Below are 27420 nucleotides of genomic sequence, written 5' to 3' on the forward strand. Positions count from 1 at the left end.
GTGCTCATAGTCTGTGTCAATAGGCTTAGGAGCTGGTTGTTGAGCCATACGAATGAAGTGGTCAACTACTTCCACAGGCACTTTCTCCCTTGGCGGCGGTGGCGGTTTCGGTCCAAAATGGGCGTCGACTTCTACCCGCACTATGGCATTGGTTTGCTCCTCGGTCCTGTTGTAAGCCCTCACAGGAAGAGGAGTAGTGAGGTTTGGACCATATTTATATCGCTTGCCTCCGCCTGTACTTCCTATACTATGACCTTGACTGGTACCGCTACGCACCATAGCTGCGGGGTGTCTCTTCTGCGATTGCTGACGCGGCGGAGACGGCTGACGGGGCTGAGTTGGACGAGGAGGAGTGGCCTGAATCTGTGCCGTACTTGGAGGAGGAGTGGCCTGAGGTTGTGCTGGACTTGGAGGAGGAGTGGACGTCTGACGCTGTGTCGGACTTGGAGGAGGAGTGGCTTGACACTTTGCCAGACTTGGAGGAGGAGGAGTGGCCTCACGCGTTGGTGGACTTGGAGGAGCGGGAGTCTGCTGACTCGGTGGCGGACTTCGACGAGGAGTCGGGTGACGCGGTGTCGGTGGCCTTCGAAAAATGATGCAATCCTTTCTCCATAGGATGATACGATGTTTGGCATCTCCGAGTGTGTGCTCCTCATCACCTCTAGGAATGTCAAGCTCTAGCCCCGAATATTGGTCCACCACCTCATCAACCAAGACACGAGCATAGCCCGCTGGAATCGGGTTGCAATGGAAGGTTGCCTCGGGGGAATTTGAAAAAGCAACGACGTCCGCCACCTTCATGGATATGTTCTTCATTTTGAAGTGTAGCTCGCAGTTAGTGTTCTCCGTGATGTCATCCACGGGGTATCTATCCAGCACTACTGCGTCGCCCGGGGCGGAACCCACGCTGCTTCTCGACATGGATGGGGCAGTGGTATCCAATGCTGGATCATCCGCTAGCTGCTGCAGCTGCTGAGACCCCCTTTGCTGGCTAAGTGAGTCGATCTGCTCCTGCTGCCGCTGGAATTTAGCTGCCAATTCTGCTTGACTTGCTTCTAGGCCTTGAAGGCGTTCATAGTCGAGCTTCCTTTGCTCCTCCTCCATCTTCCTCTTCTTCTCCTCCGCAATCTTCTTTCTCGCACGGGTTCTGTAGTCGGCGTTCCAGTCCGAAAACCCCTCATACCACGGAATAGCGCCCTTGCCTCGTGTTCTTCCCGGGTGTTCAGGATTTCCCAGGGCACGCGTAAGCTCGTCGTTCTCTCTGTTGGGCTGGAACACCCCCGATCGAGCCTCTTCTATTGCAACAAGTAGCGCATCATCGGCTCCGTTCATACATGCCTTCGTCGAAACATTGCCTGTCTTCGGGTCCAACTCCCCCCCATGCGCATAGAACCAAGTCCTGCACCTGGGGGGCCAGCTCTTACTAACCGGAGTGACACCTGCATCCTCCATCTCTTTCTTAGACTTATCCCACTTAGGCATTGCCACCGTGTAGCCACCTGGCCCCAGCTTATGGAACTTATCCTTTTTTCGGCATTCTTCTTGTTTATTCTCGACCGTTCCTTAGCTAATTCTGAATCCTTGAATTTCACGAAATCGTCCCAATGAGCACTTTGATTCTCTAGTATCCCCTCGAATACTGGAGTCTTCCTTCCTCCCTTAACGTACTTCTCCCACGTCATTCTTTTGTGGTTCTTGAATGCAACCGCCATCTTCCTAAAAGCAGCGTCCTTGACTTTCCGCACGTCTGCTTCTGTGAAATTATCTGGTAGGGTGAAATGTTCCATGAGAGTATCCCAAAGCAGATTTTTTTGATTCTCGTCGACAAAAGTAACATCTGGACATGGATTTGCTGGCTTTCTCCATTCTTGAAGGGAGATCAGGAGTTAGTCCTTCACAAGAACTCCGCACTGACGAACGAACTTGTCCGCAATCTTCTTAGGCGCTAATGGTTCGCCATTAGGTCTGATTGCCTCGATATTGTACTTTACGCCCTCCTTCAACTTTTTGTTCGGGCCTCGTTTCGTCCTTTTGCCTGAAGATTTGCTCGATCCGGATGGCTGAAAGAAGAAAGATCGATTCGTTAATATATCTTCAACTCATTTAAAACATGCGATGATCACCGGATTCCTGCTTATATAAATATATATACCTCGCCGGTGTTTGTTGTTTCAGGATCAACATGTTCTTCGCCGTAGTTCATGACTTCATCTTCTCGGTCGTCGCGATCGAATATCATATCACCCTCTCCGGTGTTGTTTAGAAATTCGGAGGCGTCAAAATCTTCTTCATTCTGATCATCATCTGGCCCGTGTATGATATCGAGCATGGTCTGTTCTCTCTCTCTCTGTCGGTATTGTCCGCCATAGCTTTTATTTAACTATGCCAAAAGAAATATAAAACAATTTAGTGTAATCTCGAATAATAGATATAATCTCGAATACATCGTCTCGAATAATAGATATAATCTCGAATACATCATCTCGAATAATAGATATAATATTGAATACATCACTAGCTAGCTAGCTAGCAAGCTAATAAAGATCGAATAGTACAGAGTAATCTAGGCCACTCGCGGTTCCTGAGGTGCGGGCGGTGGACACCCAAAGAGAAGGAACCATCACTGGATCATAGCTCGGGTGATCTCCCCAAAGAACCTGCCAGGTATTGGAGAACCTGACGTCCATAGCAGCCATGTAGCGATGGACGTGCTCGTCCTCCTCCCTGACACGGTGACGTACCACCTCCGGCGGGGCCGGCTCCCTCCGCACCGAAAGTGGCCCACGTGAATGCCACCAAAGGAGATGAGGGTCGACGACAGGACCCGGGGTCGGGTTCCTCACCAAGCGTCGCGCCCCTGAAGGTAGCACCTCCCAGTGCCAGCCCAGCGGAGCCCAGTCCCGGACATGGGTCCTCTGAAGCAGGACGTCGTCGCGGACGTGTCGACGGCAAGGATGCGGGCCGGGCATCGTCGACAACAAAATACTATATGCCGCAAAAGTAAAGTAACATTTTTTAAATGATGGATTGTGATGATTTCATATATGCAAATTCTAAATTTTATAACAAAAAATATAAGAAACTAAAAAAACATTGATCATCGTCTAACAATTTGAAATTAATCTAATTCATCTAGCTAGCTAAAACTAACATTTCCAAAATTTCTAACATTTCTATATAACTAACATTTCTATAACATTTGACATTATATATATTATAACTAACATTTCTACATACTATTTGACATTAATCTAATCTAATTAATTAATGCATCTAAAACTTTGTATGAAAAACAGAAAAACAGAAAAAACTAAATGCTAAAAACAGAAAAATTGTGTGTGTGTGCGCGTCTAGTGTGTGTGTAGTGTGTGTGTGTGCATGTAGTGTGTGTGTGTGTGTGTGTGTGTGTGTGCATGTAGCGTGTGTGTGCGCGCGCGTGTGTGTGCGCTACGATCGGCGCCGGCGCCGGCGCCGGTGTGCGCTACGATCGATTGGAGGGAGGAGAGGGGCCGGGGGAGGGGCTCACAGCGCGCGCGGGCAAGGTCGAGGCGACGGCGACGGCGAGGGCGAGGTCGATCCAAAGGCGACGGCGACGGCGAAGCGAGGGGATCGGTGACCGGGACGGCGACGGGGGTGCCGCGGAGTCGACGGGGACGACGCGACTAGGACGGGGGCGTCGCGAAGTCGACGGGGACGGCGCGACGGGGGCGGCGACGGCGCGACGGGGGCGGCGGCAGAGAGAAGTGGGAGATGAGAAACTGAAAATTTTCGAAGTGTTTCTTATATAAGGGACACCTTTAGTACCGGTTGGAGCCACCAACCGGTACTAAAGGCCTGTTTTGGCCAGGCCAAGCGGGGGGAAGCACCCCCCTTTAGTACCGGTTCCTGGCTCCAACCGGTACTAAAGGCCCCCCCCCTTTAGTACCGGTTGGTGCCACGACCCGGTACTAAAGGGGGTGCGCTGCCAGGCGAGGGGTGCAGAAGTTTAGTCCCACCTCGCTAGCCGAAGGGCGCTCACACCTGCTTATAAGCCCCGCCGCCGCTGCTGTCTCGAGCTCCTCTCTAAAGCAGGCCTTCTGGGTCTACCTCTGCTACTCTACCCTGTGGGGCCTATTGGGCTTGCAGGCCTGCATCCTGGCCCAACAACAGGTTGGGTTTCTAGTCGTATGCAGGCCGCTGTGGCCCGGTAGGTGGGCTTTTTTCATTTAGTTTTTTCTTTTCTGCTTTATTTATTTTGTTTTATTTATTTTTAGTTGTTTTTTGCTGTATTTAGAGTTTCTTTGTGAATATTTTTGATAGTTTTTAGAAACTTTCAGTTAGTGCCGGTAGTTTTTAAATTTGAATAGTTTAAATTTTGAATTATTTTAAATTTGTGTGAATCACTAGTTTGTGAATAACTTAACTTTAAAAATACATTTTCCAGTGATTCTTTTTTCTTATGTTTAATATTAGTGTGTTTTATCATTATATTCAATTTGGTAATGCTTAAGTTATTTAAAAATGAAATGCCTTTGTAACGGATGAGTTTTCGTCCGAAACCCTGATACTTTGAAACAGATTGTCCATTTTGTACACAAAGTGCATCCAGTTTTTGCGGTAACCCTCTCTACTTTTTTGCACATGCTATGTGGGTGAAATTATGATACCATGCCAACTTTCATCCTTTTCTGAGTTCATTTGAAATGCTTTTCAATTTCAGGGTCATTTAGCTGAAAAAATCAATAAATGCATGAAAGAATTTGCTTGCACATAAAATTTCTTCGCGTTTCAAATGCCAAAACACATAACTAGCTACCCTAACTATTACAGAGATTCCCTCCTGGGTGTGAAACACAGAAGAAAGTGATGATAGCTAAGCCGATCACATCCCAGATCTTTGGGTGTGAAACTTTTTCTTCGCGTGTGTCCCTTTGCGTCGTAGCCATGGAAAATCTTCATCATTTAACGGGATGCTCGGGTCAATATTCACTGTGAATGGAGCAATTTCATCAAACTTTTCATAATCTTCTGACTTGTCTGTCTTGTCATCCACTCCCACGATGTTTCTCTTCCCAGAAAGAACTATGTGCTGCTTTGACTCATCGTACGATGCATTCGCTTCCTTTTTCTTTTTCTTGGCTTGGTAGACATGTCCTTCACATAGAAAACCTGTGCCACATCATTGGCTAGGACGATTGGTTCATCTGCATACGCAAGATTGTTGAGATCCACTGTTGTCATTCCGTACTGCGGGTCTTCCGTTACCCCGCCTCGTGTCACATTGACCCATTTGCACCGAAACAAAGGGACCTTCAAACCACGTCGATAGTCAAGTTCCCATATGTCCTGTATATAACCATAATATGTTTCCTTTCCCGTCTTGGTTTCTGCATCAAAGCGGACACCACTGTTTTGGTTGGTGCTCTTCTTATCTTGGGCGATCGTGTAAAATGTATTACCATTTATCTCGTACCCTTTGAAAGTCATTATATTCGAAGATGGTAACTGGGACAGCAAGTACAGGTCATCTTCAATAGAGGTGTCATGCATGGTACGTGCTTGCAACCAGCTGGCGAAACTCCTGGTTTGTTCACGTGTAATCCAGTCATCAGACCGCTCCGAGTGTTTGGAGCGTAGCAAATTCTTGTGTTCATCCATATACGGAGCCACCAAGGCGGAATTCTGTAGAACTGTGTAGTGTGCTTCAGTGTGAGAATGTCCGTCCATACATATTATTTGTTCCCCTCCTAGCGTGCCTTTTCCATCCAGTCTGCCCTTATGCCGCGATTCAGGAACACCAATCGGCTTAAGGTCAGGAATAAAGTCAATACAAAACTCAATGACCTCCTCATTTTGATGGCCCTTGGAGATGCTTCCTTCTGGCCTAGCACGGTTATGAACATATTTTTTTAAGACTCCCATGAACCTCTCAAAGGGGAACATATTATGTAGAAATACAGGACCCAAAACGTTAATCTCTTCGCATAGGTGAACTAGGACGTGCGTCATGATGTTGAAGAAGGATGGTGGGAACACCAACTCGAAACTGACAAGACATTGCACCAAATCATTCTGTAACCTTGGTATGATTTCTGGATCGATTACCTTCTGAGAGATTGCATTGAGAAATGCACATAGCTTCACAATGGCTAATCTAACGTTTTCCGGTAGAAGCCCCCTCAATGCAACCGGAAGCAGTTGCGTCATAATCACGTGGCAGTCATGAGACTTTAGGTTCTGGAACTTTTTCTCTACCATGTTTATTATTCCCTTTATATTCGACGAGAAGCCAGACGGTATCTTAATACTGAGCAGGCATTCAAAGAAGATTTCCTTCTCTTCTTTGGTAAGAGCGTAGCTTGCATGACCCTAATGTATGCCGTCTTTTCCGTGCATACGTTGCTGGTCCTCCCGTGCCTCAGGTGTATCTTTTGTCTTCCCATACACGCCGAAGAAGCCAAGCAGGGTCACACAAAGATTCTTCGTCACGTGCATCACGTCGATTGCGGAGCGGACCTCGAGGTCTTTCCAATAGGGCAGGTCCCAAAATATAGATTTCTTCTTCCACATGGGTGCGCGTCCGTCAGCGTCATTTGTAACAGGTTGTCCACCAGGACCCTTTACAAAGACCACCTTCAAATCCTTGACCATATCATCTACATCAGCACCAGTACGGTGGTGAGGCTTCGTCCGGTGATCTGCCTCACCTTTGAAATGCTTGCCTTTCTTTCTTACGGGATGCCTGCTCGGAAGAAATCGACGATGTCCCAGGTACACATTCTTCTTACAATTAGCCAAATATATACTGTCGGTATCGTCCAAACAGTGCGTGCATGCGCGGTATCCCTTGTTTGTCTGTCCTGAAAGGATACTGAGAGCAGGCCAATCATTGATGGTCACGAACAACAACGCCTTCAGGTCAAATTCTTCCCCCATGTGCTCATCCCACGCACGTACACCTGTTCCATTCCACAGTTGTAAGAGTTCTTCAACTAATGGCCTTAGGTACACATCAATGTCGTTGCCAGGTTGCTTAGGGCCTTGGATGAGCACTGGCATCATAATGAACTTCCGCTTCATGCACAACCAAGGAGGAAGGTTATACAAACATAGAGTCACAGGCCAGGTGCTATGGTTGCTGCTCTGCTCCCCAAAAGGATTAATGCCATCTGCGCTTAGACCAAACCATACGCTCCTTGCGTCATCTACAAACTCCTTCCCGTACTTTCTTTCGATTTTTCTCCACTGCGACCCGTCAGCGGGTACTCTCAACTTTCCGTCTTTCTTACGGTCTTCTCTGTGCCATCGCATCGCCTTGGCATGCTCTTTGTTTTGGAACAAACGTTTCAACCGTGGTATTATAGGAGCATACCACATCACCTTGGCAGGAATCTTCTTCCTGGGGCGCCGGCCCTCGACATCACCAGGGTCATCGCGGCAGATCTTATAGCGCAATGCACCACATACCGGGCAAGCGTTCAAATCCTCGTACTCACCGCGGTAGAGGATGCAATCATTAGGGCATGCATGTATCTTCTGCACCTCTAACCCTAGAGGGCAGACAACCTTCTTTGCTTCGTACGTACTCTCGGGCAATTCGTTGTCCTTTGGAAGCATATCCTTTATCATTACCAGCAACTTTCCAAATCCCTTGTCAGATACACCATTCTCTGCTTTCCATTGCAGCAATTCCAGTGTGGTGCCCAGCTTTTTCTTGTCACCTACGCAATTCAGGTACAACAATTTTTTGTGATCCTCTAACATGCGCTGCAACTTCTTCTTCTCCAAATCACTTGCGCAGTTTCTCTTTGCATCGGCAATGGCCCGACCTAGATCATCAACGGGCTCATCTGATGCCTCTTCTTCAGCTTCTTCCCGCATTGCCGGCTCAGCTTCTTCCCGCATTACCGGCTCAGCTTCTTCCCCCATTGTTGTATCATCGTATTCAGGGAACCCATGGCCAGGATAGCTGTCGTCGTCCTCTTCTTCTTCATTGTCTTCCATCATAACCCCTCTTTCTCCGTGCTTGGTCCAAACATTATAATGGGGCATGAAACCGGTCTTAAACAGGTGGACGTGAATGGTTCTTGACGTAGAGTAATTGTGACCATTCTTACAGCGAGCACATGGACAAGGCATAAAACCATCCGCCCGCTTGTTTGCCTCAGCCGCAAGCAGAAAAGTACGCATGCCCTCAACGAACTAGGGAGAGCATCGGTCATCGTACATCCATTGCCGGCTCATCTTCATTACACAACACGGAATAGACCAAATTAATACAAGTTCATACATAAAGTTCATACAACACTTAAATACAACAAACAAATAACTCTCTAGCTAAAGCATTTAAATGCAACAACAAATACGATCAAGATCGCAACTAAGGTAACAATGGATCCAACAGCATAATGATACCAAGCCTCACTATCGATGGCATATTTTCTAATCTTTCTAATCTTCAAGCGCATTTTCTCCATCTTGATCTTGTGATCATCGACGACATCGGCAACATGCAACTCCAATTCCATCTTCTCCCCCTCAATTCTTTTCAATTTTTCTTTCAAGTACTCGTTTTCTCTTTCAACTAAATTTAACCTCTCGGCAATAGGGTCGGTTGGAATTTCAGGTTCAGATACCTCCTAGAAAAAATTTCTATGTCAACTTGATGGGCATAATTTGTCCTAAACACGAAATGCAACTAGTTTTAAAAGAGAATATACATACCACATCCGAATCATAACAAGGACTAGGGCCGACGGGGACGGATATCAAAACCATGGCACTATATGTATAACAAACAACGTACGGGTAAGATAATTATACGAGTAACTATATATCCAAATCACACACATCAATTTTTATATAAAATTTCATGAACAAGAGGCTCACCACAAGGTGGTGCCGGCGACGGGACGGTGCGGGCGATCGACGGTGGCCACGATGGAGATTTAGAAGGCACTAAGTAAACCACACCTACATATGCAAACTAAGTGTTATTTTTGACCTCAAATTGCATATAAATCAAATACTAGCACATATATATATATATATATATCCTCCCAAATTACTAAACTCACAAATTAATCACTATATAAACCAATGCAAGAGCTAATCTAGCAATGAGATATGAAAGGACAAAGTTGCTAACCTTTGTGATCATTTGAATGGATGAGGGCCTTCAAATCTTGACAAATTTTGGGCAAATTTTGTGATGAACTCGAGAGGAAGAAGGGAAGAACAGAGGAGAGGGCCGGAGAGGGGAAAGGGGAAAGAACAGAGTGCTGGTGGACGAAGGGTTTATATAGTACGACCTTTAGTACCGGTTCGTGCCAAGAACCGGTACTAAAGGGGCTGGAGGGGCGCCTGTCTGACAACATCCTGCCACCACACTCATTAGTACCGGTTCGTGGCACGAACCGGTGCTAAAGGTTCGCCACGAACCGGTACTAATGAAAGCGGCCCGGCTAGCCGTTGGAACTAATGTGCTTCACGATTGACCCTTTTTCTACTAGTGTAAGTAGCTTTTATGGTCATCATAGCACTTTATTTGTGGCGTTACCAGTAACGCCGACCTTAATGTATCTTAAACCCTGCATAACTAAGGGCCGGAGGGGTCTGGCGAACTCTATATAAGCCACCCCCTCCTCAGTGTAAAGGGTTCGCACCCCTGTAATTCATACATACATAATCCAGTCGACCGCCTCCGGGCTCCGAGACGTAGGGCTGTTATTTCCTCCGAGAAGGGCCTGAACTCGTAAATCTCGTATGTCTACAACTACTCCATAGATAGAATCTTGCCTCTCCATTCCTATCCCCCTACATTACTGTCAGACTTAGAATCACGACAGGACCCACCCGTCAGAGCTGTTGTGGTAGAAAAGTTAACACCGTTTATTTTAATTGTTATGATGGGTGAGGCCCACATCAACGTTCTTCCTCCTCCCCCCCCCCCCCCCCTCTCTCTGGCATTGCAACAAACATCTTGTGTGCATGGGAGGGAAGCAGGTCAGCTCCGGTGATGAGCCCGCTGTGAAGACGCCCCCGCTGCTCCTGACTGAGGAAGATGGTCTACAGGACCTCCCACACCTCATGTCGGAGTGGACGGTGGCGACAAACACTTGTCTTCCCGCAGATAGCTAATTAGCTATGGCCGGCTCGGTCGAATTCGCGCCGTTGTTGTCCACGCCGGTGAGAGGAGCGTTGCCGCCTCACCGCCTCCATCGCGGAACTCGAGCTCACCTAGGGATCCGGGGAAAGGTGGCGTCAGCACGTCGGCAAGCAGCTGGCTAGGATGCATCTCACGCGCCACTCGCCATGATGCATCTCGCAGGCCAGCAGCGCACCAGCCAAGCTAGCACACGAGCAGCACACGAGCACCTGGATGCTTCCAGCAGCTTGTGTGCTAGCCTTGTGAGCAGGAGCAGTAGCAAAGTAGTTGCCGCTATCATCTTCTCGTCCTTGAGCTCGTCAGAAAAACCATGGCGGCAAGCTCCGCCGGAGACCGGTGAGCTCCGGTACAAAAATAAGAATAATAGGTCCAACAAGAAAGTAATAGAAACGACAAGCATATTTGCTGCCGGTGTATTCCAGGGAAACCAAAAAATTGGTGAAGTGCTAGATTAAGAAGGACCAAAGATTTGGTGCAAATTAAAGCATGCATGGAATCAGGCGTCGTTGTGCTATGTGTCGAGTAGCGCGTCGTGTGAAATAAGAAGCATGGTGTTTTGGCAATTGCCATAAATACTGCAAAACAAAGAATCATGTCAAACTGAAAGAAAACTCTAGCGATTTTCAATGAGCATGCACTAATGAATATATTTCATTAGGGCAATCAACAAAAGAATTTAGAATTGTGTAAAAAAAATCTAGACGCATGCCATTAGGCTCATCAAATAACACAAAATGCTATACAAATAATGATGAGGCGGGTGGAGTAAAAGAGCACAACATCGGACATGGAGTTTGTGAGCTTGAGTCACACACATCCTTTGTTACAATAAAATCCAAAATATAATAAAAAGTTTCAAAAATCTATTTTTTTGTCAACAAACATTGATGTGTGTTTCACATGCGTGCAAAATTTTGCGATGGAATGATATTTGTGAAGGTCTCGGAGAAAAGCCAAAATGGATGCTCCAAAAAGACTGTTTCTGGAAGCATTCTGGAGCATCATTTTTTTGTGTGCCCAAACTTGCATGAATTCATTTTTATGGACGAGTTCATTTTTTTTTCCGCTGAGGTGTGGAAAGCTTCGATCTCGGATTTACAACTAGTAACCATCCACAAACTGCAAACCGATATTCTTAAAAAAAAAACTACAAACAGACAAGTCAATGTTACTGGGACGACATCGAGTTGCGATGCGCCAGCGGAGTGTCTAGGTTGTAATACAGTGTAGTGTCCCTCTAGTCATGCAGTATGATTGCTGCAACGAGGGTTCGTGTTGGACATGAATTGGGGATTGAAAGGGTTGTAGATAAATTTCATTATATTTTTGAGATGAGAACAGGTACATTTCCTTTATTTATGGGTGAGTTCATTGTTTTTCAATAACTGAGTTCATTTCTGTCATGGCTTTTATTTTTTAGATTTTTTTGAGAGAATTCTTTTTAGATGATTTCTTTCCTCCACGCGGGCCCAACAACTCGAAAGTGCACCACGGCCCGCGGACACGAAGACAAAGGACCTGGTAATTTTTTTTATTAAAAAAAACCCCGGCAAAACCCTTAAACACTACAGTAGTCCATTTTCACGTTTTATTCACGTTTTAATTACACCAACGCAGCACGCTAAATACAAAAAAAGGTAGTACAAAAGAAAAGAAAAGAAAAAGAGCAGCGCATAGCCCTCTCCAGATCTAGCGTCGAGAGGCCGCCGCCGTCTGCCCTAGTACCGGCCGCCGACGCCTCAGTCCCGGCCGCCCCTGCCGCGCGTGGCCGGCCGCCGCCGTCCCCCCCGATTCACCAACACCAACACCAGCACCCACAGCCTTTGGCTTGAAGGTAAGATCTTGGGCGCTTCTCTCGATTCGTTGATCCGCCGCAATTCTTCGTCCTGTTTATGGATCGATTATGGATCGATCCGGAGCGGAGCCAGATTCTGGCTGCTCGGTGTCAGCGGCGCAGTCGCCGTAAAAAAATCGAGCGTGGAGGAGGAAGAGAGAGGTCGTCCTTGTGCGAGCCTGGATGCACCCATCATCGTAGATCTGAGGCCGCACATGGCGGTGATTCCTGGCTGGCGGAGGAAAGGTGCCATCTTCGCAGGGAGTCAGAGGCGTGGCAGTGGTTCCTTGGCTTCTCTGGACGGCGAGGCGCAGATGGATACGCAGAGCTGATGCGCAGCGGTTCCATTAATTGGGGCAATGGAGAGGGAGGGTCCTGGGGTGGTTCGGGGTCGGCAGGCAGGAGGCGGGAGGGAGAGATCAGGAGATGGGAGATGAGAATGGCAGGTTGTGGCATAAGTGGTGGTCGTGCCGTGAGAGTTTTTCTTCTCCTGTTTTTTCGCGGTTCGGAGAGGGGAGAGGGGGGTTTTCCTCCTCAACCTTTTTCTGCGTGGGAATCCGACGAGAGGAGGGGGAGGAGGTCGAATGAAAACGACGTCTGATTCTGCTTTAAAAGTAGAGATAATATTTCATGAATGTGGTATACACTACACAAAACTCATGTGAAACATACAAGAACAGTTGGGTACTCATATAGGAACAGTTTAATGCTCGAACACCGCAATAGTTTGGGTGATCCAAATTATTGGCTGTCATCCAAAGATGCACCCATGCACACGGTCAACAACCAATTTTTTGGTTGAGCTGCTGTAGGCTCCAATCCAAACAGCCTCTAATAATACCTGCCCTGCTTGTGCTTGGGTGGCTAGCTGTGTTCACAAGCGCTACCTCACCGGCACGGCCCACAACCTGAAGCGTAGTGGCTGACAGCATTTCCATTCATGGACGGCCGGGGGCTTCCCTAGCTTAAGACCAGAAAGCTGCCTCCACAAAATACCTCCCTTTTTACTTAACTATCCAAGTGAGCTTTTGAGATTGTGTAATGATAATTCATGAGATTGAAAACTAGGCTGAGCAAGTGCAGAGCTATACCTTTGGGCACGGCGGGCTCATCCTATCTGGTGTGTGCTCGTGAGGAGGGCAGGATGGGCAGTACCACCTGCTCATTTCACCAGTACACTTAGGGGTCGTGTGGTAAGCGGAATAAAGGGTTGCAACTATGATAGCAACCCTGGGACAAGATACATAAGATGTTAGAACTCCAGTTGCGTCGTGATACCTGAGGGGGGGGGGGGTATTTTGTTGTGGTAGATAGTGAAGTCTCCTTATGACAGTAAGTAGTTCAAAAAATTAATTGTTGCTTAGTTCAAGTATATATGTTGCTAACCTTGTTTGCATCTGGAAATTAATAAAATGGCAATTGTGTAATTGATTCATCACTGGTTGATAATCTCCGTGGATAAATTAATGGTTGCACATCTTGATTCTAGTATATGGCAAGTTCTGACTTTTCATGAATTAATGACTCCCCACTTCAAATCTAATTTGCGCTGTTTGGTCACATCCTGATTCTAGAAACTAATTGAGTTGATCTATGTCTATTTAGCTGCTTTTAAGATATGGAACCATGTAAATATGGCAAATGATTTTCTTGTTATTAATAGTGAAAAGAGATTACTTGTATCTTCTTTATTTGACGCTGTTGCAAATTATGTACAGGGAGTCAGGTGCGGATTTCATTAATCTCGTCCGCAGACCAGATGTGCCCTCAGTTGTCTCCAGATGAGAAGCTTGCTTCTGAAGAAAGCCTCAAGTTGTACTGCAGACCAATTGAGTGGTACAATATTATTCAACATCGAGCTGCTAAAAATGTAAGTTTGTTTTTAAAATTCTGGCCTCATTTGACACGGATTGCATGTGCTCATTCACTCACACCCTTCACCATGTAAGTGATCACATAACAATGATGTCTCACTGACTTTTGCAGCCCACTTTCCTGCAAAGATGCCTTGATTACATGATAGAAGCAAGACGAAAAAAGAGGTATAGTACAAGCTTTGACTACAATCTATTTTAGGACATGTGTAAACTTAATATAATATTGTTCTGATTCAGATCCAAATATCAAACGATTAACTGTTCCATTTCAGATTTTATTTTCCCGGCATAGCAGAGTGAGGCTTCACTATTACTCCCTCCATTCCAAAATGTGTAGCGAAATTTGTTATTATTATGTACTTCTTTATCAGAGAAAACCATAAACACAAAAAAACTAGTACTTTGGAATATGAATCTAATGACATCAACTTTTTCAAAAAAAATATATATTAATTGTGCAGTTATTGGTCAAGGCTTGCCCTAATGGAACCTAATAGCCAATGTCTTTTGGGACGAAGGGGGTATGCAGTTTGCTGGTCCGTTTAGCTCTGTTGGAACCACACAGTGATGTACACATAATGTTACTGCCATAAGGATTGAATAAAATTGTAAATGCGCATGATCAAACCGTGGAATTGGTCTGATCGTAACTCAGTATGCCCTATAATTTGAAGAATGTGATGCACTTCATCATTAATGTTAGTGCTTGTCTAGTCATTTGGTAATCAATTTGATTGATTGCCCTTCATAATGACATGCCTGGGTTGGCTATATAACATTTCACACAAACATGATCATAAAATGTAGAGTAAACAATCACAATTAAGTTAGTGAAAAGTAGCATATATAGGGATCCAAGGATTTCAGAATGTTAAACTCCACCAGATTTTTGTATTACCCGTATTTGGTGCATTGCTGTACACATGGAAGAATTAATTAATATCAGCGCAAAGATAACTAAGGTGGAAAATATCATCTGATGTCTCGCTGATATGCCCCAGCCTGACATCCTCACGTAGGGAGATATTTTCAAATCGATGCATCTTTGAGATAATCGTGAGCTAATTGATAGCATATGACTATCCCACATCTATTGCAAGATTGTGACCATATTAATATTCTAGCAAATTAAACATGTAAAAGGTATTTGTTGTTCCATTCAATCAAGTATCATATATTTATAGATTATGGCAGCATGTACAACACAGTGAGCTTATTAGATGCGATACAAGCTGTAAGTCGAAATGTACACAGGTTATAAAATCTTGTACACAAAGTCGAGTATTATTTTTTCTCGGTGCGGCAATGTAGGACACAACTCAACAAGGAATAATCACTATATTGATATTGTATGGCAACTACTTTTAGTTAGCAATATTGGACATAGAGAGCTAGATGGTGTCTGCCCCTACATACACCAAAATGGTAGTGTGGCTAAACAAGGACCAAGAAATGGTAGCTTGATTGCTGCCCTACATACACCAAAATGGTAGCTGGGCTAAACAAGGCCCAAGAAATTTAGTTCTTAAATGTCTAATCTCTGTGATGCTACAAGTACTAACCACTATCGAAATTTAATATTATGTGTTACATCATGCAAATGCTGACCAGTGTTTGTGCTTATGGATGTAGGATTCAATTAACTGTATCACTCTCTCGAGGTACAAATACTGCATGTCGAGAACAGAATATCTTCCCTCTTTATGTTCTGTTAGCTACACCTACTAGTAACATTTCACTTGAAGAGGTAAGTCTACCTTTTCTTAGTTTCAATCGATATTTCGTACCAAATTATCTCTTATTATTGACAAAATGTTATGCACAGCACCCTCCCATATATCGATTCAGTCGGGCCTATTTTCTTACATCTTTTGGTGGATTTGGTAGTAAAGATCACACCAAAGCTACATTTGTAATTCCAGACATCGAGAATTTAGCATCCTCCAGAGCTTCCAACCTTAACATTATCATTATCAGCCGTGGTATGATGTGCATCATATGTGATTTCATGTGTTCTACAGTTCTCCACAACCATCACATTTTAATTTCCTTTAGTTTCAGCAGGACAAGTTGGAGAAGATATTGGTGAAAACAACTGCACCGGGGGCCATTTGGAACGATCTGCTCTCCAAAGTAAGCTTCTGGTTTCATTTTTTGAAAGATGTTAAATAGTTTCTAGAACAAGCGCAAGGTGCAGTTGTCTGTAAGACTTAGAAAATAGTACTTATTAATACATTTAGCTACACAACACATGTGTCAACTGGATTGAGGTACTCGCTAGCTGGCAACTTATATTGCTTATTCATGTGGTTGAAGATACAACTGTTCTCCCAAACTCCCAATTCTTGAATGGTATCAAGACCAATGGCCAAACTACGACTATCTCACAGTATATTTGAATCTAGTTCACGTCTGTATTTTGGGCCAAACCATGAACCCTTGCAGCGACCTATCTCCAGGTGGTAAACAGCTGACAACAGTATGCCAAACCTTCTGTTGCGTAAAGATTAGTGTTACAGTTTTCTGTTTTAAAAGAATGATTAGTATCACAGTTATACTCGTAAACCAACACTAATAATTAACATAGATTCCTTTAATACATGGATAACTAGTGAACATAGTGGTGGTGTGCAAAGTATTGGCTATGTGTATGGCTGCCTTTATGTAGGAGATCCAAAGAATAAATAAACTTTAAACAGTGTTTGGTTAGATTTTTACAGGGGGTGATACTAAGCTCTCTGCATTATTACTTTAGATTATTTTCTTCTGCTTGGGGTGGATCCTTATTATCACATGTACCACTTCTAGCCATAACACATTTTCCTTCTAAAATAATTGTCAAGAACGCAGTTATGATTTGTAGGATTGTTGAGTGCAACTATTTACTAATTCATTTTGACAGAACTTGAAGGGAAATGTTTCTGGGGTAATATATCAATTAATTTACTTCGTTTGTCATTGGAGAATCATGCGTCAACTTTAAATTTGGGACATACCATGAAGTTAACTTCTACGGTTGAAATGAGACCAAGTTTCTTAGAGGTACTTTAATTGAACTTCTCCATATTATTAAGCTTGAATGTTCTTAGTTTATGTACCTTAACTTTTCTATAGTTGTTAACCATAGGATGGATTGTTAGCATAATCTTGATTAGTGTCAAGTCTGATTGGTGTCTAAGTTGTAGTTAAGTTAGTTTCCATTTATTAGGAATACATGGTCACGTGTAGTAGTAAAACAAGAGTTTGAGTAGTAGTAGGTTTAGGTTAGTCCATGTCACGTTTGGAAATCACTAGTCAGCTAGGATGTATATGTGGTAGTACAAGTAGGAGTCATAGTCGTGTAGTACTAGGCTAGCTGTACTAGGTTAGGCAGCCACTACTAGGCTATATATATATATACACGGTCAGAGCAACACCGTGAGATTTGCATTAAAGGGGTGAAAAGAGAAAAGAACTTAAGGGAAAAAGAAGGGCACGATACAGGCTCTTGGCTAAAAGTTCTCATGCGTGTGTATTTTGATGTGATCGATCCTGTGGGCAGAATTCCAACATGGATGAAGCACAATCCTTTGCAGCACCTGAAGTTTGAGACTGAATAAATTAGCTTAGCCACCTGTATTTGGATGATTTACGTGTCATGTACTTTTAGTTTTCTAGAATATTGTAGTGCTTGTCCTTAATTAGAAATCACCTTCCTAAAGTTCTGGCAGTGAATTGCCACATCAGAAGTAGTGCACTTTGCATCTTTGGTAAGAGAACATGTTACAGGATTAATATTATCAGTAAAGTATGGAATCTGCAGTGTATGTAAGCTTAAGTGATTCTGCGAATCTGTTTTTTCTTCAGTTGTTCCTCTGATTTCACAATATGAATCGAGAGATTACTGGGATGTAGTGGAAATTAGTTGCTTCAGCTGTATGTTGACCTTACTTATATTTCCTTTTGTTATGTATGCAGAAAAAATTTCTTGAGCAAGACAATTGCTTGACATTTTGCTCTCACAAGGTTGATGCTACGGTAGGGATATCCTTGTACCTTTTTTGAGCGATCTCCTACCTTTATTTATTGATCTACTCTCATTTCCATATTTATAAGGGACTAATAAGTGTTGTTATCTAGTGTGGCAATGGGTTATGTTGGAAACTGCCTATCAGTTGCTCCAGCAGCTTGTCTAAGTTTGTTTATTTTGTTTCAGGGTTCATATAAACTCCAAGTTGGCATATCTGCTCAAGAGGCTGGTGCAAGAGACATCCGTGAAAATCCATATAGTAGTTACTCATACAGTGATGTCCCAACTCCGTCATTACCTCGTATAGTAAGGTAACACTAGTACATATCTAGCTAAACATAATAGTCGCTTGCCTTCCTTAGGTAGTTTTTCTCGAACATAAACTTGACCCATCACCACTAGCACTTGGGGAATTTTATTTCATTGAAGAAATGAGCCACACTGCAAAGCCTGCGCCTCGAATGCGGCTGGGTGAGCGTGCAGACTTGCGCTCTAGGGAACCGAGCACCGCTTGGTTCTCTTTCTTATGTAGTTTAGTTTGAAGGTATTCATTGATAGAAAAGCTCTGGCTCCACAATGCTGCATCCTTCTGTCTCCGCAGCTGTTTGACTGCAAGCCATGCTGTGAGCACTGTCGCACGCTGTCGCTGCCAGCACTGTCGCCACTGCATGCAAGCAAGACAACTGGTCTGCTGTCGCTGCTGAAAGCTTACCACTCCGCCGTTGTAAGAATATGTCGCTGCTCGTGCAAGTCTGTTGGCAATGGACGCGAGGTCTGCTGTCGGTGCTGCAAAACTAGAGACACATGCTCCAACATAACGGACACTGCTGCAAACCGAGCTCTGCTGCTGCAAGCGGCAGACGAACTTGTATGCCTGATGGCATTGCTGCTCAAGATGGCAACGGGGACGAAACCCACCGGGTTTTTCTTGCCCAAACCCTTCGGGCAAGCCTCTCCCCGTCACCATGCGCGCGACTAGTTTTTTTCCTGTCCCCTAAACCCGTCGGGTTTTCTAAACCCACGGGGAACCCGTCCCCACGAGCAATCAAGGAAAACAGAAGCATTTGAAAGAAAAACAAGAGCATATTACGGCAGAAAAAATCAGCATACTTAAGCAACAAACATAGTACATTTCAGCAGCAAAAAAATCAGCATATTACATCAGCAAAAATCAGCATATTACTCCAGGGCCTCGACACTGGGGGATTCAGCCACTCGGGCGCTGTGGCTTTGGGCCGCTTGCGTCAGGATGGATTCTTGCATGCTAATCTTTTTATTTTCACGGGTATTATCGGGTTTCGGGTTCGGGTAGTACTGAAACGGGTTTAAACCCGCCAAAAAATGCCGGGGTTTATAATGTACCCACTAGCAGTCCCCCTGGGATAGACAATCGCCCATCCTGGTCCCCTAATAGGGTAAAAACCCGCGGGGACGTGGTTTCGGGGCCCCATTGCCATCTTGAATTGCTGCTGTTGACAGCCTGGTGTAGTGGGTCCGGTGCTGCAAAATTGAAGCCTGAGGCTCCAACACGGTGGACACTGCTACTGCAAGCGGCAGACAGACCGCTACCAACGCTGGTAGTGCTGCTGCTGACGGCTTGGTGTTGTGAGTTGGGGTGCTGCAAAGGGGTGGTGCTCGATGCTGCATGCGGGGCAACCCGCCTGTGCCCCAAGTGTCATCATCATGCTGCCAGAAGGGGCACATACTGCCGCCATGCTGTGCTGTGAGTCGGTGCGGCTGTTGCGGAGTGCGGAGCTCGGGTAGTGGCGTAATATGAGCCACGACTGGTGACACGAGCATGCTGCCTTGCAACATGGGATTTCCTGCAGATGTTGTGTTGCTGCAGGCGGTTCGCTTCTTCGGTGGTGAGCACATCTTCTAATTCACGGCAGAGCAAGGCCAAGGCAAGGGGAGACGAGGTACATTGGAGAGATAGATGCTGTGAAAGGGCGAGGGAAGAGGGACGACCTAGTCATCAAAAAATCTGATGGCTCCCGACCCGGCTGATCCCTTCCCAGGACGATCAGCTAAATGACGCCTAGCACGGGGCTTTCTTGTTAAGTGTCCTTTAGATGAAAGGGAGGATCTCCCCAGCTCCCATTGTTATTAAAAGGAAGCTAATTCCTTGTCAAGTGTTAGTTTAGAATACGCGGAGTCGATCTTTTCACTTTGGCTGCTAACATAAAAATATATTTTGGTTTGTCGTGTTGATATGTCACTAGATCATTAGTATTTTTAGTGTTCTATCCTAAAATATAATTGAAGAAAGAAATGGCCATTGGTCGAAGGACATAATAGAGACATCTGTAATTCCACACGTGCAAAGCATATCTGTACAAAGGCAAAATGTAATAACTCCCTCCAATCCATATTAATTGTAGCGACAATTGATATAGACCGGAGGGAGTAATAATGTTGTAAACGCAACACATTTCCATCCAACTAGTAATCACACATGTGAAACACACATATCCATTACTACATATTAAGTTGAGCATACTTCATGGACAACAGAAAGTTCATCTTTATCATAGTTCAATTTATCAAACGATATTCTTAGACGACAAAATATCTGGAAATATCCTGGAATAAAATTTCCGAAAGCATTCCTACTGACCATTAGATTATTAGCATTGCTTCCATGAACCATACATGGCCATCTAAATATATGTGGAAAATGCACTTGATTCATAAATAGGTTGGAAATAACATCATCCTTGTGACCGTATTACGAAATGCAAGCTGTGCACAAAAAAAGATCAGTCCGATTTGATACATAAGGTACAGTACCGCAGACACTGGGATTTTCCAAATCACAGAATTAAATAGTGAAGCAAAATAAAGTTGTACAATCACTTTTTTCTATTCTGAAAATATTTCTGTAAAAGACTAAAATAATAATATAATTCATACAATGAAAACACAAGTTTGTAGTTGTATCACACTAGAATCATATTACAGATAGGGAGCTCAGACTTGTATAGGAGGTCATTATCATATATTATGTGTCTCTGCTCCTGGGATAGATGACAAGACTGTTTAAGGGCGTAGCTATGGCATTTCAGTAAAGAATGAATTTTAAAATTGTTTTATAAGATACAATGGTTATTTACCCTGCAAGCATGCTCGTATTCGTCTTCAATAACATACATCTTCTGGGTGAACCAAGCTAGAGGATACACTGTCTGTCCTTCCTGGAAGGAACCAGTATACGCTGCTCATGACATTAGATAAGTGGTGGTGGAGCTGTGAATGAACTGAAGGATGAAACATAAAGCCGCATAGGCAGGCGATAAAAACAGAAAATTTGGCAACACATATGTGGTCGACACACAAAACATGCTCAGATCAGGATGTTTTGGATTAAACTCTCCTTACTGTGTACTATTTCACAAACAAAATTGAGACGCTTCTCCCATCGAAGTTCTACTATACTGAGAAATACCCAATTGAACTACTGCAATGTAAAGGTAACGGGGAAGAAAAATAATTCTATTTTTCCCTGGATTTTCCTAACACATGATGCCTAACAGTGAGTGAAACATGCATATGTTCAGTGGCAGAGGGCGAACTCTTTAAGTATATTGTTTTGATGCAAAACCATACTAGAATAATAGTCAAACAATGCACATTAATATTTTCATGTGATCTTCAATGGAATAACCCATACAGTCAAAAGGTAGACATATTTAAATAGAGAAAAATATAAAAAATACCAATAATGACCAAGAAGCATCGTTGTCTTTGTCTGGCTTAAGAAGAAGGATACCAACAGATTTACGTACTGCCTCTGGAGCATTTAATCCAGTGACACCTCCCTTAGCAATGAAGTAGAAATAGTTCCAATTTGTATGCTGCATGAACTCGTATTGAAAGAAGTTTCTAATGATTTTCTGGGTGATATAAAATTCTGGAGTTTTTGGTTGGTCATCTTGATCACCTAGAAATAAAAATACATTCGGAAATGGGAGAGTATTGGAGAGATGCTCTACTAGGTAGAACCTTTCTACGCTGGTCCGAAATCTATATCAGTTTTACTCATTTGTCATCCAATGGTTAACATCACATTTAGCTCCCCAATGAGAGCTAATCACAATTGGCAAGCACTTGATAGCAGGAATATATTGAATATTATATTAAGAGAGATGTGAAAAATGTGTCCTCGGTAACATATCAAATATGTATGCATGTTTACGTACGAAACCTGACCACGAAAGTTTATGCTTCACAATTTAATTACTTGAGGAATTTAGTATGTTTCTACTGCTTAAAAAATATCCACGGATATTCAACTCTGTCATCATAACCAACAAACGAATAAAATGAAGCATAGATGAGGTATGTCTATGTATGAATGACATGTTTTGCATTACACAAAATGCATAATAATATTTGGAAGTAATGAACATTAAATCTCTCTACCACTAATAAATGTTATGCTCTTACACATGTTTTATGTTGTCTGCCAGCAGTGTCCATGATTAACCAACAACTAGGATGAATTTCTCGCTTTAGGAGGTTAAGTGCGAGCATGTTAAAATTCTATTGCTTGATTTTTCATAATACTAGTTCTATCATTGTGTTAGTCCTTGTGGTAAATGTACTTGTGCTGATCATGTTGCTAGTTTGTTCTTCCTCCATTTGTCCATCACGTAATAATGGCAGGATAAAAACTATACGGGTTTTATTAATAGGATTACTGCATAATTAAAGCTCAGTTTATAGGGTTTCAACTAAATTGTGAGTTAGTGGATGGAAGCTGTAGCTTTTTAAATTGTCATGGATGTGGATGTGTAAAACGGCAGGTAAAAATATCTCAACATGAAATAAATTCTATTAGTGCTTAGCATTTGGACTTGCGGTTTTGGCTAGCGAGGCAGGTTTATCTGGATTGTGAGCCTGGCCTTTTTGTGGTCAGGATAGTCAGCCTAGAACCAAGTCTGGCTGATCTAGTGTTTCACTAGGGTTTATCAAGACACATTGCTCTAAGTTTCAGCTTTACAAACACATTTTTATTTGTTTATATTTCTGCAGATTAAGAGCTGGAAATGTGCATTTCAACTGCAAGTATTACAAAAATACTATGCAAAAGACTGAAGGTTCTTTCTTACACAACATTTGGGCTAGCGCATTTTTTCATTTTCATCGACATTTGTTAGCATCATATACTGACATTTTCCCTAGGTGCTCTTCATTTTCTCCTAGTGTAACTAACTAGATATGTTTGATTGTTAATAGTAACAATATCAATATGTATGCAATTGTAAATGAAATATTGCTAAGATTCTGTGGTAAACATGTTATTGGTTGAAAGCTTCTGATGTTTTATGGTGGTAAGTAATCTTATTAATTACTTTGTCCAATAAGTTATGGTGCCCTAGCAAGGTAAAAAATGTGGGGAAAATATTCAATATAGGAATATTAGGGTATCAATACAAAAGGAAGTAACATAGTGGAGAATTTATGCTGTTAATGGTTTTGAATATGATCCTAGAACTAAAGACGGGGACGATATTAATGGTTTTTTTAATCTGTCATCATGTTTTGAATGTTTATCATCGCAATGATCTTGTGTTAAATGCTTTGTGGTTACCTATGTGCAGTTTTGCATCACTGCATAACATTTGTTGCTGAAGTTAAATATTTTTGTTTAGTTCATGATTCTTATATTGATCCCTTCTTACCAGTCACTGAAGATTTTGCTTGCCCCTTTTGCTTCGTAAAGTGTGGAAGCTACAAGGTAAAATTTGAAGATAACTTGCATCTTGTTTATTTATTTAAATATTGCTTATTGCTGCTAAGGCTAGGGAGCCGTGTCATTTGCTACATTTGGGGTAAACCATTTTTTTTGTTATTTCACACTGCACATTTGTTATTTATTCAAATTTTGCTTTTTGCTGTCTTGTTCTTGGTGAGGAAATTTACATTATATTATTACTCTATCCACCCTTATTTATTTTGATGGGAACAGTTTTTATGGACTTTTTCTAAAGGCACATATCTGACGTTGTGATTCTTGTGATATATACTAGGGCCTGGGGTGTCACCTGAACTCATCACATGACCTATTCCACTTTGAGTTTTGGGTTCGTAAACTTCTAGAATTTTCATTCTAAAGTTATTTTTCAACATTGCCATAGTTTGATTTATGGTTTGTTCTTTTCATTAATGCAGATATCTGAAGAACGCCAGGCTGTTGATGTTAGTCTGAAGGCTGATGCATGGAGAATAGAGGTAAATTAGTGATAGAACTTCCAAAATTTTCTATTAATAAATGATAGATTTAGTAGCTGGGCCGGGCTGTTCTTATTTACCCCAGAGTTGTTTGAAGAATGTGCAGGATACTTGCAGAATCCGCATTGTGTATCGTTTTACATGCTTAGCATAGTAAATCTATAAATACTGCATATTGATTTAAATTGAAAAATTTTGTTATTACCATCTGGAACTAATAATCCCATTTATTTCTCAGCTTGGGCCTGAGGGAGTTGATCCAATACATCAAACATTTTCCTACTGGTATGCTATTTCTAAAGCAATTTGATCAGTTCAGTTAATTTATTTCTATTTGATTTTCCTAACTGTGTTTCATCATCAGCTCAAGGTTTAAGACTAGAAGGTCGGTAACCACATCTGCGAAAATAAGCCTTGACGATGGTACATTCTCATCTTATGAAACTTTAATTTCCCCTTTTCCTTTTTGGTAGCAGACTTACGGTTTCTCACTGTGGCATAACTACATTAAATTGGTAACGCCATATTACATTGAAAAATGGTAACACCGAAAGGTGGTGATGTTTCTATCCTTGTCTCCAGTCTGCTATATAATTTTATAATAATAGTTCAAATTTTGTTCCTGATGAAATCGGTTAGAGTTATGTATATTTAGCTGTGTATCCCTTTGTAATTTCTCCATTCTATAGAAGGGTTTTCTATGTTGGCCTAAGCCCACCTGAAAATACAAATTGAATATTTCTTATAACATGGTATATTAGAGTTTATGTCTTCTTTCGCACCTGCATCTTCTTATGACATGGTATATTAGGGCCATGTGTCCCTTTGTATTTCCCCCATTCTATAAAGGGTTTTCTGCATATATATACTGGTCTATGCCCACTGGGAAATGCAAGTTCTATATTTCCAAACATGATATTAATGCCTAGGTATTTTTCCGCACGTGCAACTCGTGCTAAGATCCCGTCGAGCTGCCGCCATCCTCTATTTTGCCACAGCTGCTTATTTCTTCTCTCGCCGTCACCATCTCTTTCTCGTGGCTGGTGCTGCTGCTAGCCCTGCTAGCGTCCGCCATTACTTCCGCCATCACCCATCTCCTTCAGGAATCAGCCCCATCTCCACACGCCGGCTGCTGGCCCTTCCGGCCTTCCCTCTTCCCACCGTTTCCGCCCTGCTGCCAGGAGGCCGCCACCACCCGATCCAGGAGGTCGCCGCCCCATGCCAGCTTGCTCCGTCGTCCGCCGCCTTGCTCCGCCTGTCCTGCGAGTGCCGGCTTGTTCCGTCTCATTGCTGGCGCCCGCTCGTGCAGGTCTCCTAGGCGTCCCGTGAACTGCGGATTTTTATATACTGGCCTATGGCACCGGAAATACAAGTTGCATACTCCCTAACAAAATTAACCAGAAAATCTGATGCTTACTAATTCAGTTGATTTGGATCTCCAGTATTACTTTCAGAATTAAGAATGAGCTAGTTCTTGTTTGTTTGCTCACACCTACTAATTTTTATGCCTGAAATTTGGTCCTAGATTAATTCCCTTATCTGCTGTTTTTTTTCTCTGAAATTGCAGATATTTCTGTGGAACGTGCTTCTGTTGATCCTTCTCAAGCATCACCGACAGTATGAGGGAATACAAGGAAGTTATCTGTAGAGCGAGTTGATCTCAGAAAGTAGCCACCCTTCTGTTTACATTGCTGATACACCATCAGGGTTACTCGCCTACCGCTTTAGCCATATAAAATTGACAAGACGAGGATGATTTTGATCCGATTACAACAGAAATTGTTAAACCAAATGTTTTTATGTGTATACTGTCCGGCAGCTAGCAACTCCTGCAGAAACGTCAGTCCTTGCACTCTCACAGGGCACAGGTCGGTGTGAAATAAATTGTGTTAATACTTGGTATCTATCTTTTCTTTCTGTGCTGTTATTAGTTCCATATATAACTCCTGTACAGCCATATATAACAGAGACCGAGCTCCATGGAGGCCTTAATTTGAAAACTTCAAAATTCAAACTTTTTAGTTTCAAAATATTCTGAAAAAATGTGCACATACCTAGATACGTAATGTATGTGTGTAAATTTTCAGGTTGAAATATGTTAAAATGAGAGCTACACAAAAAAGACAAATCTGCTGTTTTTTAGCATATGTACTGTTCATCCTCAAAGTCCATGTTTTTTTTGTGCAGCTCACAATTCAACGGATTTCATCCTGAAATTTTTCACACATACACATTACATCCTTGCATATGTATGGTTTTTTGGAAATTTTTGAAACTAAAATATGGAATTTTGAATTTTTCAAAATAAAGGCCTCCATGGAGTTCGGTCTCCAAAATGCCCGACTCTTTGTATTTTTCTTACTCACTTTCTATTTTCTGGTTGCCTGGTCTTCAGTTACATGTTCTATATTAGAACTAGATTTTGATCCAACTTACTCCCGGGCGTCGGCCATCATCTTTCTTGCTGGGTTGGTGGGTGGCGGGGAGGATGTTGGAAGCCATCCGAAGTTTGGGGAGGATAGGGTTGGAGAAGTTTGGGAACCCCATAGGAGTTAAGCGAGGTGTGAGAGAAGTTGAGGCCTATATTCACATACGTATTTGTTGGTGTCTGGCTCGCCGGCTGGCCTGATGGAGGTTGGTTAATAGTTATACGTATTTGGATTTGAATTTTGGAGGTCTAAAATTTTAGGTTCTAACGACTAGATCCTTAGAGGTTGGTGATAAGTAATACTGTTGTTGTCTTCACTGTTATTTCCCCTCGAATTAAAATATGATTAGCTACAAAAGCTTGCCTATCGATTAATATATATAAATACGAGGCCGTGCCGATTTTAAGAGCATAGTGTATGAATTATTGCGTTCAGTTACAACTACGAGGTGATTGAACTCATTTCTCCAGAAACAAATGTCAGGACTATTAACGTCGTTCCAGTTTGAAGCATAGGATTTACATTTAAATATTATAGTCCCTATTCTCTTTCAGTGATTTTAGTTATAGTCAAATTCGGATATGTAAATCTTGAAATAGCAAAACCTCACTATTTTCTATGCACATATTGTTTTTGCATGTGTTATATGTTGAAACTGCTTCCAGCAGAGCTTATCTTTGGCATGTTTTCATGTTGCATGGCATGGGCATGACTTCAGTTTTCTACTACTAGGTGACTCAATGAAAGAGCTACAATCAATGTAATCTTTTTCCTTGATAACAGATTTGGCGCCCTACAAATTTGGCTCATGTCTTATTTGCTTTCACTAGGAGAGTGATTATGTCTATTGGACTTTCCAGCATTGTGCTCATCGTATTCTGGTGATGCCA

The 27420-nt window shown here is 42.8% G+C and overlaps 1 protein-coding gene across 1 annotated transcript; it reads left to right on the top strand.

Annotated features, from left to right (window-relative positions):
- The first annotated feature begins 13740 nt into the window (after nt 1-13740).
- Nucleotides 13741-25724, top strand: LOC125534708 (polycomb group protein EMF2B-like). The gene is made up of 14 exons (XM_087539360.1): nt 13741-13851; nt 13968-14023; nt 15491-15605; nt 15684-15840; nt 15923-15991; nt 16761-16900; nt 17816-17875; nt 18054-18178; nt 22902-22966; nt 23555-23607; nt 24042-24101; nt 24340-24386; nt 24466-24524; nt 25669-25724. The coding sequence occupies exons 1-14, from the start codon at nt 13741-13743 to the stop codon at nt 25722-25724; spliced, it is 1173 nt and encodes a 390-aa protein (XP_087395486.1).
- Nucleotides 25725-27420: the final 1696 nt, after the last annotated feature.

Source organism: Triticum urartu, chromosome 2A (genome assembly GCF_056163025.1).
Source record: "Triticum urartu cultivar PI428250 chromosome 2A, HENAU_Tu73, whole genome shotgun sequence".
NCBI classification, from domain to species: Eukaryota; Viridiplantae; Streptophyta; class Magnoliopsida; order Poales; family Poaceae; genus Triticum; species Triticum urartu.

What these genes read in the sequence shown, in the direction of transcription:
- LOC125534708 (XM_087539360.1), top strand. Translation starts at nt 13,741, where the DNA reads ATGTGCCCTCAGTTGTCTCCAGATGAGAAGCTTGCTTCTGAAGAAAGC. An exon ending in AACATCGAGCTGCTAAAAAT is followed by an intron (nt 13,852 to 13,967) that starts GTAAGTTTGTTT and finishes TGACTTTTGCAG; the next exon opens with CCCACTTTCCTGCAAAGATG. An exon ending in CATTATCATTATCAGCCGTG is followed by an intron (nt 15,841 to 15,922) that starts GTATGATGTGCA and finishes TAGTTTCAGCAG; the next exon opens with GACAAGTTGGAGAAGATATT.